Source organism: Nannospalax galili, unplaced genomic scaffold, assembly GCF_000622305.1.
Source record: "Nannospalax galili isolate Female #2095 unplaced genomic scaffold, S.galili_v1.0 scaffold685, whole genome shotgun sequence".
In the NCBI taxonomy this organism is placed as follows: Eukaryota; Metazoa; Chordata; class Mammalia; order Rodentia; family Spalacidae; genus Nannospalax; species Nannospalax galili.
The window spans coordinates 3,028,729-3,045,581 of NW_008353482.1; the positions used below are offsets into that span (position 1 = coordinate 3,028,729).

General features: G+C 39.7%; 1 protein-coding gene across 1 annotated transcript in view; it reads right to left on the minus strand.

The window, feature by feature from the left end:
- Positions 1-1,272: 1,272 nt before the first annotated feature.
- Positions 1,273-16,853, minus strand: part of Mphosph10 (M-phase phosphoprotein 10) — an 18,316-nt gene continuing 2,735 nt past the window's right edge. Inside the window, exons 3-11 of the mRNA XM_008850614.3 lie at positions 16,159-16,304; positions 14,772-14,943; positions 12,873-13,014; positions 11,430-11,497; positions 10,281-10,418; positions 7,425-7,535; positions 3,683-3,790; positions 1,882-2,112; positions 1,273-1,499 (exon numbers count right to left, since the gene is read on the minus strand). Coding sequence (XP_008848836.1) covers positions 1,350-1,499; positions 1,882-2,112; positions 3,683-3,790; positions 7,425-7,535; positions 10,281-10,418; positions 11,430-11,497; positions 12,873-13,014; positions 14,772-14,943; positions 16,159-16,304 — 1,266 coding nt within the window. The 3' untranslated portion in view covers positions 1,273-1,349. The remainder of the gene's footprint in view (positions 1,500-1,881; positions 2,113-3,682; positions 3,791-7,424; positions 7,536-10,280; positions 10,419-11,429; positions 11,498-12,872; positions 13,015-14,771; positions 14,944-16,158; positions 16,305-16,853) is intronic.

A 16,853-nucleotide genomic window follows, 5' to 3' on the forward strand; every position in this document is an offset into this window, starting at 1 on the left:
GTTGAGCTTCTGTTGCTCCTGGATTCCCTTTTAGAGCATGCCTGCCCTCTCTTATCTATGGACCATCCTGTCTAGCCTATGCCAATCCTTTATTCAGGCATCAAGATTTTCCAAAGGGTCAAGAAGTGCTGTTTTGAAATGACATGATAGTAGATGAAAATCAAGATCTCAGAAAGGACTACATAGACAGCTGGTTGTGAGGAAGGTAGCTGGCTCTGGGGTTACAGAAAAATTCTTCAAACAGCTAAGAGACTGAGCCAAGGAGTCAAAAAGCTCCTTTATTCTCAAGTGTGAGGTCCCAGAATTAGCAACTAAGGCTTTTAGATTTTCTGGGCCCCAGACAGTACAGCTGGAGATTAAATAGGTATTTTTACATCATTTAATGGCTAGCACCTGGGCTCTGTGTTACACAGCTTACAAAGTAGATATCCCAGGCATGGGTCAGGATATCTGTTGCCTTTTGATCTATAGCTAGGCCTAGCTAATTGGGCTAGGAATCAGTCAAATGGTCTCTGCAGATTATAAAAACAGGTATCACTAGCAAAAGTTTAGGTATCTGTCACATTTGATCTATACTTCTCTCGGACTAATTGGACCAGGTACCTCATTAAACAATTTGGTGAACTTTCTATTCACTTAGTTTTACATTTTCGTCAACAGAGTGGAAAACCTCACTGAGCTTCAAGATATTCAAGTAATAAATACAACATCTCAGGGTAGTGAAAACATCACAGAGCAATGAGACGTCATTGAATAGTAAAGCCTCCCAGGGTTACATTTCAAGGTATGTACCTAGTAAGTGAAACAAAACTACAAAGCAGTCTAAGCTCAAAATATTATATATGAATAGAGAAAGTTAAAAGAATATAACTTTTCCTTATCTCTGGGTCCTTTCAGATTGCTGACCTGGCCTTCACACAGGCTGGGACCATTGTGATACAGTGGGGTCAGATCAGTTGCATTAATGTGGGAAAGGGTTGGGGAGCTGAGATCTGCTTCACACCTGGAGAAACCCAGATGGGCTTTCTTTTTGTGTTTATTTGGGGGCCTTTGTTGTTGCTTGTTTTAAAGACAGGATCTAGTTTACCTCAGGCTAGCCTCAAATTCATGATGCAGCTAAGGATGAACTTGTACTTCCTGACCCCTAGTCTCCACCTCCAGAATGGATGGGATTATAGGCATCTGCTGATGAGCCCAGCCATAGACAGGCTTTCCAAGTACAGTTTAAAGCTTGCCACTGCACTGTGAAGTCTCAAATAGTTGCCATCAGGCGAAGATTGTCTTTAAAATTTTATTATACAAAGGAATAAGGACAAAAGCTTACATATATACATTAAATTCAGAATATATTACAGCTTTAGTTTATGAACAGAAATATCCTGTTTTTTCTTCTTTTTCTTATCTGGTTGTTTTGCATCATTAATCTGCATTTTTACTTGATCTTGTAATTTAGAAAAGAATGCTTGAGATGACTTTAAGGCCTTATCTTTCCGTTCATCCTGCAATTAAAAACAATACATACTCATATTAGAAAGCATGCTCATGTGAAAAAACCCAAAGTATAATAGTACATTATGATTACAACAGTACAGAAATGTAAAACATAAAAACCACTAGGAGTCCAAAAAACTTAAATCAGCTACTATAAGAAATATACTCAATTGTTACAACATTCTTATATTTTAAGAAGGGAGACGAAAACTTGGTGCCAGGCCTTGGTTATTTTAAGAGTCTATAGGAAAGCCTGCAGTGTGCTAAAGGCCACCAGCTAGTAGTATGCCCTTGGACCTCACAGGTGGCTCTCATACCCCGGTTGGGCTATAGCTCAAAGCATGCCATCCCTCCCCACACACACCCTCCCCAGCACTTCCCCCCCCTTACCTTTAATAAGGACACTTTGCCCGTTTTAGTCAACTGTTTCAACTTCTCTGAAGCTACTGCTCTGGCGAATTTCCCAGTTTGCTTTGTGTTGTACTTTTCAAGCAATTTTCTCCGCTTCTCCTTCTCCTTTATTTTCAAACGCTTCAGATATTTCTTTTTCCTCCGTTCTCGTTTCTTGTCTGTAGCTGTTTTCTCAGCAGATGTTTTTAGATCTCCAGCTTTATTTTTCTCCTATTAAATAGCAACCACCAACATAGTAGTTAACCCAACCTAATATCAAGTGGGGGACTGAGAAGAATTACTCACCAAATGGCCAATGGACTGTGCCTATAGTCCAGTGTCTGAGGGTGCAGAGCAATCCCCACCTAGTTCCAAGGGGCTTTGGTAACTCTAAGACCTGTCCTGCGTTCTTTGCCAGAACAAACTCAAGAGTGACAGTTTATTCCCCAATGAATTCACCAAGAGCTAGTTTCTCAAGCCAGTAAGTACTAGCCAGCAGGCCTGCTCCAACACAGGCTTCTTGATGGGTTCTAGGACATGCCTAAGGCAGTCCTGGCTCTATGCTGTGACTAACAGCCCCTGTGTTTTGGTCAGGGGTTCTCAAACATCAAGGAACAGAGGGAGCAGGGAAAGCTCTCTCTAGTGAGAACTGATTTCCTCCTTTCTCCTGAGTTACCAGCCCATTCTTCCAGGCTAACGCCTACATGAGGTGGCAGAGGCTCTGACAGAAGTTGTGGCTGTGGATATTAACAAAGCAGGTAAGAAAGAGTCAACACTAAGCCAGCAGAAAGGACATGGGCCTGTCAGAAACCATCATCTCTGTATAAAGCATGAATTTCCATGTTCATGAGTCATAGACTACCAATATCTGGTATATTCAACATCTTCCAATGTCTAAAAGAGCCATTCTATTTTAGATGTCACTGCTGATGAGCTTTATATTACACATTATGACTATTATGGACAAAATCATAGGAGGGGTGATAATATTAAAGTATTGCTAAATTCTCATAAGATTTTAAAACAGAGTATTTAAAAACTTTTCTTTCTTTTTTTAGAAAATGTTTTATTTAGTGGTAAGTATACCTGTGTCATGCAATGCCTGCAGAAGTTAGAAGAGTATATTGGATTCCCTGGAACTGGAATTACAGACAACTATTAGCTGCTATGTGGTTGCTGGGAAGTGAACCCAGGTCCTCTGCAAGAGCAGTCAGTGCTCTTAAATACTGAACTATCTGTCCAGCCCTTAAAAAACTTTTCTAGTAATCCTTATAACTGCAACTTTCAATAATGCTTAAAAATAGAAGATTGGTTTTTAAGTATTATATAACTAATGATTTGTTTCATTATGTACACATTCATATCCAGAGGATCAGTTCCAGGACCCTGCAGATACTCCAGGTTCCTTCCTGTATGCTCAAATTCCTTTATATAAAATCAACTATTTGTATAACCTACACAATAGTCCATACACTTCAGATTGCCGCTGGATTACATTAAGACCTAGTTAACACTGACTGTTCTTGCAGAAGACCCGGGTTCAAATCCCAGCACCCACATGGCAGATAACAACTGTCCACAGCTCCAGTTCCAGGGGCTCTGACAGCCTCTTCTGTCCTCCGCAGGCACTGCACTACATAGGTGCACTTACTTACATGCAGGTATAATACTCATACACATAAAATAAAATAAAATAAAAAATACAAACTCAAGGAAAATAAATAAATAAAATAAATGCAGATCTGGCTACAGTGAACTAACTTGCAAGGAGACCCCAAAGATTTCCACACTAGCTTCTTACCTTGATTTCCTCTGGGGCCAGGAGGGCTGCATCACTGACATTCACTGGGGCTACTTCTTCCATGGTTATGGCTGGTAGATTCGATACAACTTTAATTTCTGGAACAGGCTGGAAAGAGGATAGTGCATTTAATAGGAAGTAGGAAGTGGTCCTAACATCATGGAATTCTCTGTGAAGATTCGTTAAAACATCAGTGTGCTGACAGTCAAGGTCTCCAGCTGACTGGCATGGCAACATAGGTAGGCCTAGAGCCTTTTGTCTCCAAACGATTCCGACAGCATTTATTCTACAATCTGCATATTTGTTACATGCAAACATTTCCATATGTCGCCTTTATGGACATTCTCAAACAATCCATCTAATTAGTAAGATATATTAATTTGTTGAATCATCTTGCTTTATAGAAAAAAGCTAGCTCTCTTAAGAAATATATAAAAAATGCCTATGAGGAAAAAGAGTAAAAATATAGATTACTAAATAAACAATTCCACCTACACTCTGGGTGTAGTGGCCCATGCCTTTCATCCCAGCACTCAGGAGGCAGAGATAGGTGATCTCTCTGAAGCCAGCCTGGTCTACATAGTGAATTCCATGCCACCTGGGGCTACAGGGAGACCCTGTCTCAAAAACAAAACAAACAAACAAACAAAACCCCCGCCCAAAACCAATTCCAGCTACTAAAGTCTTCTCTTTCTTTAAAAAAAGTTATTATTTTTATTTTATGTGTATGAGTGTATTGCCTGCAGTGCACCCATGTTGTACAATACCTGCAGAGGTCAAAAGAGGCATCAGATCCCCCGGAACTGGAGTTATAGATGGTTGTTAGCCACCATGTGGGTGGTGGGAACTGAACCCAAGTCCTCTGCAAGAGCAGCCAGTGCTCTTAACTGTTGAGCCATCTCTCCAGCCCCAGAAGTCTCTCTTTTAAACATTAACAAGAAATGGTATGGGATCTAAAAACAACTGTATCTGGTAAGTATAAAAAAGGAGAAGGATATACCACCAACTGGAAGACTTTTTTGCTATGCTTCTTTTTTCTTTAAAAACAGATTTCACAATGGACATGGCAAATACTTAATTCACGCTTACACTGGCGTTCTTCACAGCTAATTCTTGTGAATCCCTGTGTACAGATACAAGGGATGGAGAGCAGAGGAAAATGACTTCAACTCCTGTTGTCAGAAAGGGGAAAGGCTAAGGTGTAAGAAATGCAGGACTGAGACTTAGACAGCCAGGCCCGTACCCACAGCATGTCACTGATTCCTCTGCCAGTCACTTCCCTTCCTAATCCTATTTTTAGTTGATTAGAGTTGCGTTAACTTTTCCTGGAGAGATGTGAACACATATGCATGTACCCAAGATAGGGCATTAAAAGTAGCACAAAGAAACAATTTAACTCAAGATCAGCTTGATGAACCATTGAGTTTAACTGGGGTCACTTACAAGAACATGGGCAACTTACAGGCAGCTTCAGCAATGAAGAAAAGTCATGTGTTGTGTTCTGCAACCCAGTCAAGCATCCTAGCCACTTTATATCCTCAGGGAATAGCAGGCCACTCCTGTAGCTGCCTCATGCACCTCCCTCCCCTCCATGAGGGTATGTCAGTGGGCTCAATCTTGTGAGGGGGCTGGTATGGGTAATGACAGCTACTGTCATTTCAAGATAGCAATGCCCAAGCCATTCCCAGAGAACAGTGTTCCATAACAACCTGTGAGTTATATGCCCCAGAAAACTTCACAAGAACAAAAACAAGTGAGAAACATGATAGGATCCTAGATTCTCAGTAAGAGAAAAATGTGGAGTGTGGAAAAAAAAAAATTACTTCTTCCAGTGGATCACTATTCAGTTATTTACAAGAAACACTGTGCTCCAGCCTAAAATTTAATGAGAAATAGAGAAAACGGAATTAGTCCCTCTGCCAAATCAAAACAAAAAGACAGCTAAATGGTACAGAGAATCTGCAGAGACTGTGTGAAATACAGACCTGAATATGGAAAAAAAGGACTATTAAGGAGGACCTGTAATAAACTTTGACATTTCTGAAGAAGAAAAAAGGCTTTTAAATTAGGGCAGAACTAGGAAGATGGCTCAGTGGATAAGAGTGCTTACTGTGAATGAAAGGATCTGAGTTCAAATCTCCAGTACACACATAAAAGCTGGGCATGTCTACAGTGCCTTTAAACCTAGCATTGGGAGTGGAGACAAGCAGATCCTGGGAGGAGCTCACTGGCAAACTAATCCATCTGAAATGGTGAGTTTCAGATTCAATGAGAACTTTTTTCAAAGAAATAAGGTAGAGAGGCCAGGCATGGTGGCACAGGTCTTTAATCCCTGTACCTGGGAGGCAGAGGCAGGCGGATCTCTGTGAGTTCAAGGCCAGCCTGTTCTCCATAGTGAGTTCCAAGTCAGCTGTGGCTACAGGGAGACCCATGTATGTAGCAATGAGGGACAAATGAATGTGAAGAGGCGATGACAGACTGCTCTAAATAATGGGAAGCAAGGGATGGGAAGGCACAGCCTGGGAGAGGAAGAGTCATTCAAAGAGGGAAAAGCAGCCTACTGAGCAGAAGTGCATAGTAAGGAGTCAGGAAAGGAGGGACTTAGCCTGCTCAAAGAACCAGAGGAGCAATGTGGCTGGAGATAACAAGCTACAGATGCCATGGGGCAGGAGTTGGAGCCAGACAATTCAAGACTGTGAAGGCCAGGGAAAGGCTCAGAGCCTCCCCATCAGACTTTCACAGTAACACCTGCCTGCCAAGATGGGTTGACAAATTCTACTTGTCTGCCTGTTCACTTTAGTTAACTCTGAGCACTTCTGATACAAAAAGGGTTCTTGCCATCGAAAACTCATTTGTAAATAAAACCTGATTAAAATTCAGATATATATGTGATAAAAACCTTACTGTCTGTTGAAAACAGGAAAAGTCAAGTAGCCATTACCAAATCAAAAAGGATCCTGGATCTCTTCTGTACAAATGAGAATCTGCCTAAATCACAAAGTAAATTGGGAGCAGAAGCAGACTCAGCTTCTGACTTCTAGATTAGTCTCCAGCTCATGGCATTCAGATACAAGAGATACCAAAAGGCAACATGTGAGCAAGCATCAACAGATGGCTCCAGCCTGCTTTATAGAACCACAGATGTTGTTGAGATGGAGTTTCATGGAGTAGGTATAGTCTCAGCCCAACTGGGTAAGACTCAGATAGGGAGAGGACTAAGAAGTCTCCTAAGATGTCTCAGGCTGGTCAGAGCACCTCAGACAGTGGAGACAGCATGGACCCAGTGTCAGTTTTGACCCTCCTACCTCCTAAGTTTCAGGTTCCTTATCTCCAAAATGGAAATAGTAATACCTGTCTTAGTGTTTTGGGTAGTAAGAGTTAATGTAAACAAAGGACCTAATATGACTTGCCACAGGTAATCAACGCAAGATACAGACATTCACAGTCTCTGTAGCCACTGTGTAATTAAAACACAACTAAGAGGGTCAGGAAAGGAAGAATGGCTGAGGCCCAGAGGTAAAGGTAGGTCAAGAGTTCACTGGATATCAGGTTGCAGTAGTAAGGAGAGTCAAAATCAACCAGGAACAAGAAGTAATCCTCCATCACAGAAGCTCTGCTTATAATTTACAGGGAATTACAGGAGGTTTGTGTTCTGACACCAATTGAAAAGCTAGTTTATAAGAACTCAGGGCTATTAAGTCAATATCTGCACAACTATACGCTGGACTATTAACACACTTACTGGTTTAGGGATGAAGTGGAAGTTTGACAGGGCATCCAATTTTAGGAAGAGAGAATCCATCATCTTCTGAATCTCTACATGCTCTGGATTTTCTTCTTCTTCAGTTTTTTGCTAAGAGAGTAAGGTCATCATCAGACTAAGATGCTTAATACTGTGTCATGAGATAAAACACTGCAGGCCAATGAGGGTACCACATATCTCAATACCACACAGCCTTAGCTACAAAGGTGCATTCCAGCTAGGTATTGTGGTACTGCCTTAAACATGAATACTCAGGAGGTTGAGGCAAGGGTACTACAAGTTGAACACTAGCCTGGATTACATAGCGGTGCTTTGTTTCAAGGGGGAGGGGTGGTATGTTCCAAAAGCAAAATTAAAGACCTCAGTACCACAATGGTGCTGGTGCCTACAAAAAAAACCCCATGAAATGTACACTTTGGTATGGTACCTCTGTCATTCAGAACAGTTTAATTCCCTTGGTATTAGTATTCCCTTAGCTCTGTCAAGAACTAAGCTATTCCCACAAGGATCACCAAATTTAAGGAAAATTAACAAATCTTCGTGAGAGGACACAGAGATCGGAACCTTGTGCATTATCACTAGGAAAGTAAAATGATGTAACCACAATGGCAGCCAGTTTGGCACTTCCACAAGAAGGTTAAGCAGTTAGCATTTTCTCTCCTAGATGTGCACCCAAGAAAACTAAATATAGATAAATACACATACACAGCACTATTTGTAATACCCAGAAAGCAGGAACAGTCCAAATGTTAATTGACTGATGAAGGAATAAAGAAACCACGGTACATATATAAATGGATTATTCACCAATAAAATAAAAATATGCCTGTCAGGAAAACACTATGTTAAAATGAAAGAAATCACATATTGTGTGACTTCACTAATCTGAAATGTGCAAAATGGGCAAATCTATAGACCTAAAATGTGTGGAGGTGGAGTGAGGGAGGAACAGGAAGCGGCTGACTGATGAGCTAGGGTTTGGGGAACTACCAAGAGGCACTACTTACACAAGACTGGACTAAGCACCTTCAAGTTACACATTTCATTCACCTATTTGTCTTTAGTGTTTTTGAGACAGGGTCTCACTCTGTAGTCCAGGACTACCTCAAACTCATGATCACCCTCCTTAGCCTTCTGAGAACTGGTTTAGGCATGTACCCCCATGCCTGGCTTGAATTGTTTACATCAAAATTGTTAATTCTATATTACATCAATGTAATTTGTTAAGGATTTATTCAGATTAATCACATTAAAATGAAAATGACATTTTAATTCTATTAAGAACAGGTAAGTTTTATACTTGTTTTTTTCCCCTGCTCCCAACTGTGTACTCTAAGACAGTGTTTGGTCTGCTTGGTTTTTTGCTTTGCTTTGTTTTAAGAAATGGAAAGGAAAGAAATAGGGGCAGGAAGTGACTGGTTCTTTACATCTGTGGCCCAGGTCTCAGGTAGCATGCCATCAGCTCCACCTCTAGCTCTGTCTAGGCCCTGTGCTACTACTGCTGCTTATTTCAACTTCGTTCACTTAAAAAAAAAAAAATCCCAAAGCTAGGTGTGGGTGGTACATGACTGCAATGCCAGCTACTCAAGAAGCTGAAGCAGGAGGATCATTTGAGCCCAGTTGTTTAAGATCAGTCTGAAAAAGAAAGACCCTGACTCGAGAGGAAAATAGAGAGAAAGAAAAAGATCCTAAAGACTTCCTTTCCACTAGCCCAAGGCAATAGTATCTATGAAGTCACATATTCGACATGATCTTCCTGATCACATATACTCAGCTGTAAGGCTCATTCACGTGCTGCCTTATTACAATACTCATGTAGAGGCACTAAACTTCAGGGGAAAAAAAAAAAAAATCGAACATTACCTCCAGACTCTCTCTCCTAATAGAAATGGTCTAAAATTAGCCTAGCTAATTAATACACTCAAACTCCAAATCCATACCCCAAAACTCAAGAGAGGAACAAAATTAACATTTTAAGAACTGGCATAAGTTATGCAATTAATTAATTTTTAACTTGCATCATCAAATTCTTTCTGTACTTACTAAATCTCCTCAAAGCAGTCATATGTACACTCAACAAACACTGACTTAAGCTGAACACATCATCCTTCAACTACCTGGGTGCCAAGGCAGCCAAAAATTTGGATTCATATCTGGCCAGTCCGTCCACTTCACAGGGGCATTAAGGCACTGCTGGTTGGTGGTGCTGGAGAGCAGCCGACATGATTTTTGTAGATTTAAATTGCTACTGCATCTCCAAGCACATACTGACCACATCCCAATAAATCCAATGTGAGGAAATATTAGTCTTGGGAATGTGAGCCTGTCCTATTTAGCTAGAGATTACTTTTAGAACAAAACAAACGAATGAAAAAGTACCTAAAGATCAATATCGTTTCATAAATGTAAAATATAATCCCAGCACTCGAGAGGTACAGGCAGGTGGATCTCTGCGAGTTTGAGGCCAGCCTAGTCTACATAGTAAGTTCCAGGCCAGCTGGGGGCTACTGGGAGACCCCGTCTCAAAAAGACCAAAAAATAAAATAAAATAATAAAAATCAAGAACCTCAAAACATCAGGGAGGATTTTAAAATAATACTACATAGCAATTGCTAGAAAGTCAACAACCGACTGTACACACAAAAGCTTACCAATGTCTAGTCATAGAATAAGCCCTGACTCCCTCATTCAGTGGGAACATTATAATCCCTCAACTCCTAGCATGCACTGTCCCACAGTTAAATGAGATGTTTGGGAGCGCAAGGTAGATTTCAGATTTCAGGCCTCACTTCTGTTCCTTTAGTAGTAATGGCTTTGCCTTGGGGGTGGCCTTACCTGGTTGAGTTTGATATATTCTTGCTCATATATTTCAGCAAGGCTCAACTTACTCTTCTCGTGGTCTAAAGTTAGACGCTTTTTATATTCATACGCTTCCTCTTTAGGTTTTTCTTTTCTTACAACATCATCCCAAGCCTGAAGTGCAAAGAAGTCAAGAAAATTAGACACATTTCTATGCTTAGTAAAATCAGCAGGGTTTTGGTTGCACATGTCTTTAATCCTAGCACTCAGGAGGCAGAGGCAAGCGGTTTAAGGCTAGTCTGGTCTACAGAGTGAGTTCCAGGTCAGCCAGAAGCAGGTGGATATCTGTGAGATGGAGGAAAGCCTGGTTCACACAGGAAGTTCCAGATCAGCTACAGATATAGGGAGACCTTGTCTCAAAAAAAAAAAAAAAAAACCAAAAATGATTATTTGGGGCTGAGAATGCAGTTCAGTTAGTAGAGTGCTTGTCCAGCATGCATGAAGCTCTGAGTTCAATCCCTAGTCCTTCCTAAACAGGGCATGGTGGCATAAGCCTATAATCCCAGCACTTGAGAAGTGGAGATAGGAGAATCAAAAACTCAAGGACATCCTCAGGCTATTTAGTGAGCTCCAGGCCAATCTGAGGTACTTGAAACCCTATCTCAAAAATTAAAGGTGATTATTCAGGTCACAAATAAGAAGCATGATGAAAAGCAAGGTCATTAACCCAAATATTCTTTTGTGCCTTTTTATAAAATCAGAACAATTCCTAAAAAAATTCTTTGTTAAGTCAACATCTGAAAAGATACACCCTTGATTTATTACAGTAGTTAAGTGTGCCTATACCAAGGAAGGGTCCCAGATGTCGCCAGAGCAAGCAAGATACCCATGATTAACTCCACTCTCACTGCCCAACCAGTCAACAAGATTCAGAAGAGAAGTTACAGGCAATGGCTTCCGAGACGTTATAGGCAACAGCTTCCGGCCACCTCACCTCACAGGCACGATACTTTCTTGGATACATATGAGCAAAAAGCAGTGCTTTATACAGTGAAGGAGAAAATACCCTGCATCCAATCTCAAGGCTTGTAAGTGAAGAACATCAAGTAGAAATGAAGACAACAGTGATAAACCAAGTATAAATTATAACTTAAAATTGCAGTGGAAATTAAATTAAAATCTGACCTGATCTTGTATCCTCTGTTTGATGATATCTTCTAGATGGAGGGTGGTTTCTTCTGTGATCACGGGGGCTAAAAGAAGTATTACGTATATTCATTAGCAATATATACACTAGACCCAGTATTCTCAAATTATGATTGGACCCAAAACATAAGCAATACCTGGGAACTTATTAAAAGCAGAAATTCTTAGGCCAATCCTATACTTCCTAAATCATAAAGACCAATCCCCCCCCGTCTCTCTCTGTGTGTGTGTGTGTGTGTGTGTGTGTGTGTGTGTTTTGAAATAGAGTCTCATGTATCCCAGGTTGGCATCAAACTTGCTAGTAGCCTCAAGATGACTTTGAACTTCTGATCTCTCTACCTCCACCTCTCAAGTGCTGAGATATATGCCACTATACCTGGTTTCTGCAATGCTAGGGATCAAATCAGGAATTGGTACATGCTAGGTAAGCACCCTACCAACTGACCCAAATCCCTATTCCTATCTGGGTTTCAATAAGCTCGTTGATGTTCTAGAATATGGTATGTGGCTACTACTTCCATCCCATACACCTGGGGACTCGCTCCTTTTCACCTTACAGAAATAAAATAGAAACTCATTTGAATTTAATGGGCTTAAGAAAGAATTTGATAAGATGACCAGGGCTTACAATTTAATTATGAACAATTTAATTAGGGAACTCTGACATGATACAAACCTTATGAAAAAGCACTGTAAGAAATTTGACTTGGGACCATATATTAGGCTTCATTATTCTATCAGTTGAGTTTCATAGGTGGATTAATGGTACTGTGCTCGTAAAGAACGTCCTGTTCTTAGAAGATACAGGTAAAAGTTTTTAGCAGGAAGTATTATATTGCCAATTTTCCTTTTGTGTGTATGTGTATGTTTGTGTGCACATGTGCCAAGTGGAGGCCAGAGGTCAACGTCAAGTATCTTCTTCAAACACTCTCCACCTTATTTACTGAGCAAGGTCTCTCACTGAACCTACAGCTCATCAATCTGGTGAGATTAGCTGGTTGGCAAGCTCCATCATCCTACCTTCTCCACCTCAGTGAAAGGATTACAGTTTTGTGTGTGGGTGCTGGGGTTCCAAACTCAGGTCTTCATGTTTGCACAGAAAATACTAACTGAGCCATCTCCCTAGCCCCTGGCAACTTACTATTAATGATTGAGAGGACATACACACACACACACACACACACACACACAATCACAAAGATGCACAGCAGACAGAAGGCAAAGACAGCAAGCTGTTACAAACTGATGAATTCAGTTACATCACATACAGATATTTACTGTACTATTTTTCAACTTTTCTGTATGTTTCAAAATGTTTAAATAAAAAGCATGGAGAAAATTATTACTCAGAATCTTTCTGGAACACAACCACAGATAAAGCATAAAGACAAATACGATGCGGAAGCTCAGCTGGCACCATACCCATCCGCACAGCATGGTCAAAGTGGAGGGTCTCTTCCAGCAGGCTGTTCTCTGGCCGCTTCTGCGCTGTCACTTCCCCTTGAAGCTGCCAAGGTTTTTTTTCCAACAACAGTTTTTCCAAAGATGCTATTTTTTCATTCATCTAAGAAACAGAAGATATTCTGAAATGCCATACTTATAATGTATTATAACATTCTAAGGTAATTTTTGTTTGGACTATTGGCATTTGATGGAGCCTGACTCTCGACTCCACAAATTTTTTTTATCTCAAATCTCTAAAAGATAATTTAAATATTTTAGTATATACACTACTAGTTTTACCAGCTATTTTACAGAATTCTCTTTTCTTCTAATAGCTCTTTTTTAACATTTTATTATTTTACGTGTATGCATTTATTGCCTACATGTATGTAAGTGCACCCATGCCATGCGGTACCCATGGAGGACAGAAGAGGCTGTTGGATCCCCTGGAACTGGAGTTAGGACAGTTGTTAGCTGTCATGTGGGTGCTGGGATTCGAACCCGAGTCTTCTGCAAGAACAGCCAGTGTTCTTAGCCACTGAGCCATCTCTCCAGCCCCCAATTTTTCTTCTACTAGCTCTTCTGTCCATGTTTTGTTTATATAGTATCTTCTGCAAATATTGTTTTCACTTTACCCTTTTTGATCCTTTTCTTTTGTTGCTACACTAACATACCTTTAAAAAAAAAAAAAAGGTTAAATAGTTGGAAATTTTAATAGTGGACCTTTTGTCTTAATTTTAAAGGGATGTTTTTAGAATCTGGCCATTAACTATGATTGGCAGCTTTTGACCTGATGTATTTACACAGTGCATGCCTTTAATCCCAGCACTCAAAAGGTAGAGGCAGGTAGATCTCTGTAAAGATTGGGGGGTTTAAAATCTGACATACATAGAGCTAATCATGTTGTTTTCCTCAACTTCTTAAGACTAAGAATTAAATTCAATTTCCTAACGTCGAATTAAAAGAATGAAGCCCATATGATTGTGTGACACTGTTTTCTTATGGCATCATTTTGGCTTCTTATATCACTACTCAAATAGGACAAAAGATTGTGGGTACTTACAAGCTAGTCAGATTTAGCTTTTCCTGTTCATAAGTTTTGCTTAATTTTTTTATGTAGGTATTGATCTATTTCTTAAAGGTCTGGTGTAACTTCAGTAAAACCAACTCTTTTTTGGAGGGGTAGGCAGGCGTGAGGTGGGAGAGCACTAATTCATTATAAAGGTATTTTCTTTAGACTGCCTAACTCTTCTAGAGACGCTGACAATCCTGTATAATTCTTTGGATGATCCTGATATCTTTCATAGTCTGACTGTTTTCATTTCTGTGTAATATAATTTTAAGATGAATAAATGATAGAACCAAAGGACGGACACCAAACTAAAGCTATTAAAATTGCATATCATCTGACAGCAGTATTTTAAAGAGATGCATCTCCTAGAGCAGCTGTAACAGTTACAAAAGCATCACAGGATGGCTAAGCAGGAGAGACATGCCACAGACAAGAAGACATTAGGCACAGAGAAAAGAAATAAAGTTTTTACATCTGGCCCACAAATAAAAGCTATAGGCTAGGAAATGGAGGCACTGAATTTTACAAAATGTAAGACGCTTTCCATGTAGTATTTATATACAACATATACAGTGTTTTTATTCTTTGTTTTATAAGACACGGCTGACTACGCATGTACCCCAGGCTGGTCTTGAACTTGGAAGACCAAGTAATCCTGTCTCATCCCCCAAGTGCTGGGATGCATGCACCACGCATGATATTTGGATCAGTGCACACAATCTTTAAGGAACAAAAGCTCTGCTTTTAAGAGTAGCTTAGTTTGTGAGTTTCCGTAATGTTAAACATACAAAAGTATTATTAATTACCTTCTCCTGTCTTTTTTCAAAAGAGGATTTAACTTCACCAGAGTCTTCCTTTACATTTAAGATATCTGCACCTTCAGTTTCCTCAGCATCTGGCAAAGCAAAGGTCACTCTTTTCAAGCCTTCTTTGTGTTGTTTACTGTCCTCACTTTCTTCAAGGTCACTATCTTCATCCCTATAATACCAAAATGTTTATCAAAGGGAAAACATTACAATCCATTAGGAATACAAAAATAAATATTCCTATTATAAAGTTCTTTAAAAAAAATTTTTTTTAATTTTATGTGTATTAATGTATTATTGCCTGTATGTATGTTAAGTGCACCGGAGGTCAAAAGGGGGCGTAAGATTCCCCTGGAAGCCACAATGTGGGTGCTGGGAATTGAACTGGGGCCTTCTACAAGAGTGCCAACACTCTTAACCGCTGAGTCATCTCTCCAGCCCTCTAAAGTTCCCAGTGCACCAAATACTCAGAAATTCCAAAGATATTAAGTTTTTAAGAAACAGTTTTTTTGTTTGAGATAGGGTCTCCCTGTAGCCCTAACTGGGCTGTAAACTCACTATGTAAATCATGCTGGCCTCAATCTCACAGAAATCCTCCTGCCTCTGCCCCGAGTGCTAGGATTAAAGGAGTCTACCACAACACCCAGTCTGGAATTTTTTTTTTTTTTTTTTCTCTTTTTGAGAAAGGGTCTCCCTGCAGCCCCAGCTAACCTGGAACTCACTATGTAGACCAGGCTGGCTTTGAACTCACAAAGATCCACCTACCTCTGCCTTCCAAGTGCTGGGATTAAAGACATGCACCACCACGCCTAGCCAGTCTGGAATTTTTTAATTAATAAAAATTTCTTATTGTTATTATTGTGCTTGATATGTAGGGGCATGTGTGCCACAGCACATGTGGTGATCTGAGGATAACTTTCATGGATTTGGGGGATGAAACTTAGGTACCAGGCTTGTGCAGCAAGTGTTATTACCTACTGAGCCATCTCATTGGACCAAACAGAAGGAATTTTTTAGGTGAGATGCTATGTAGAACTAGAAGAAAAAGTGCCTAATATATAGATGCAAATATATTATCTTATTCATCAACCCATGATACAAAATACTTCACAAAAATATCATGAGAGGGTTTTTATTGGCACAAAACCCAAATCCAAGCTCTTTCCTTTTAAAAAAGGTTTGATTGTTACTACCAGAGATAATTTTCTTCTTTAAATGATTGCCAATGTCCCATTCAATTCAGAGACTTTCTTCTGGCTGTCTGGCATTAAAGAACCTACTCTCTGAATTAAGAGTCTAAGAGACAAACATATTTGACAACAGTGAGTACACATACATGATTGAACCATTTCAGTTTATAAACTAAAGAATGATTTGAAATACCCACATTTCAGAAATGCTTTCTTCTGCTTCCTCAGCAACTTCTTCCTCTCTGTTTGAACCTAGTTCATCATCAACACTTGCAATGCCATCATCACTTTCAACTGGATCAAAGAAATCTTTGTATTTTAGATTTCTGGAACTCTTACTTGACTAAAATAGAAAGGATTTTTGAAAAGTTAAAGACAGAAAAATGCATGGACACACTTATGTGCATTATGTGTCTTATATACACACATATATTTTTGTCTGATGTTAACACTACCAGGCAAAATAGTTATTAGGGAAACAAGCAACTTCAACTTAAGAACTGAAATATAACAATGAAAGTAAGGCCCATTTACAACACATGAAATAACAGCACACTATTCCACATCTCAAAATTTCTAAATACCATCATTTCCAAAAACTTCTTGTCTAAAGAAGTATTAAAAGCCTTTTTCAGTTTTTTCTGAGAGAATAAAAAATAATTTTGGAGGGCTGGAAAGATTACCCAGTAGTTAAAAGCACTGACTGCTCTTGCAGAGGATCTAGGTTGGGATCCCAGCACCCACATAGCAGCTAATAATCTTGTCTCTAGTTCCGAGGGATCTGACGCCCTCTTCTAACCTCCACAGGCATTGCATTACACAAGTGCACTTACATACACCCAGGTAATATACACATAAAAATAATAAATATTCCAAAAAACCCCATATATAT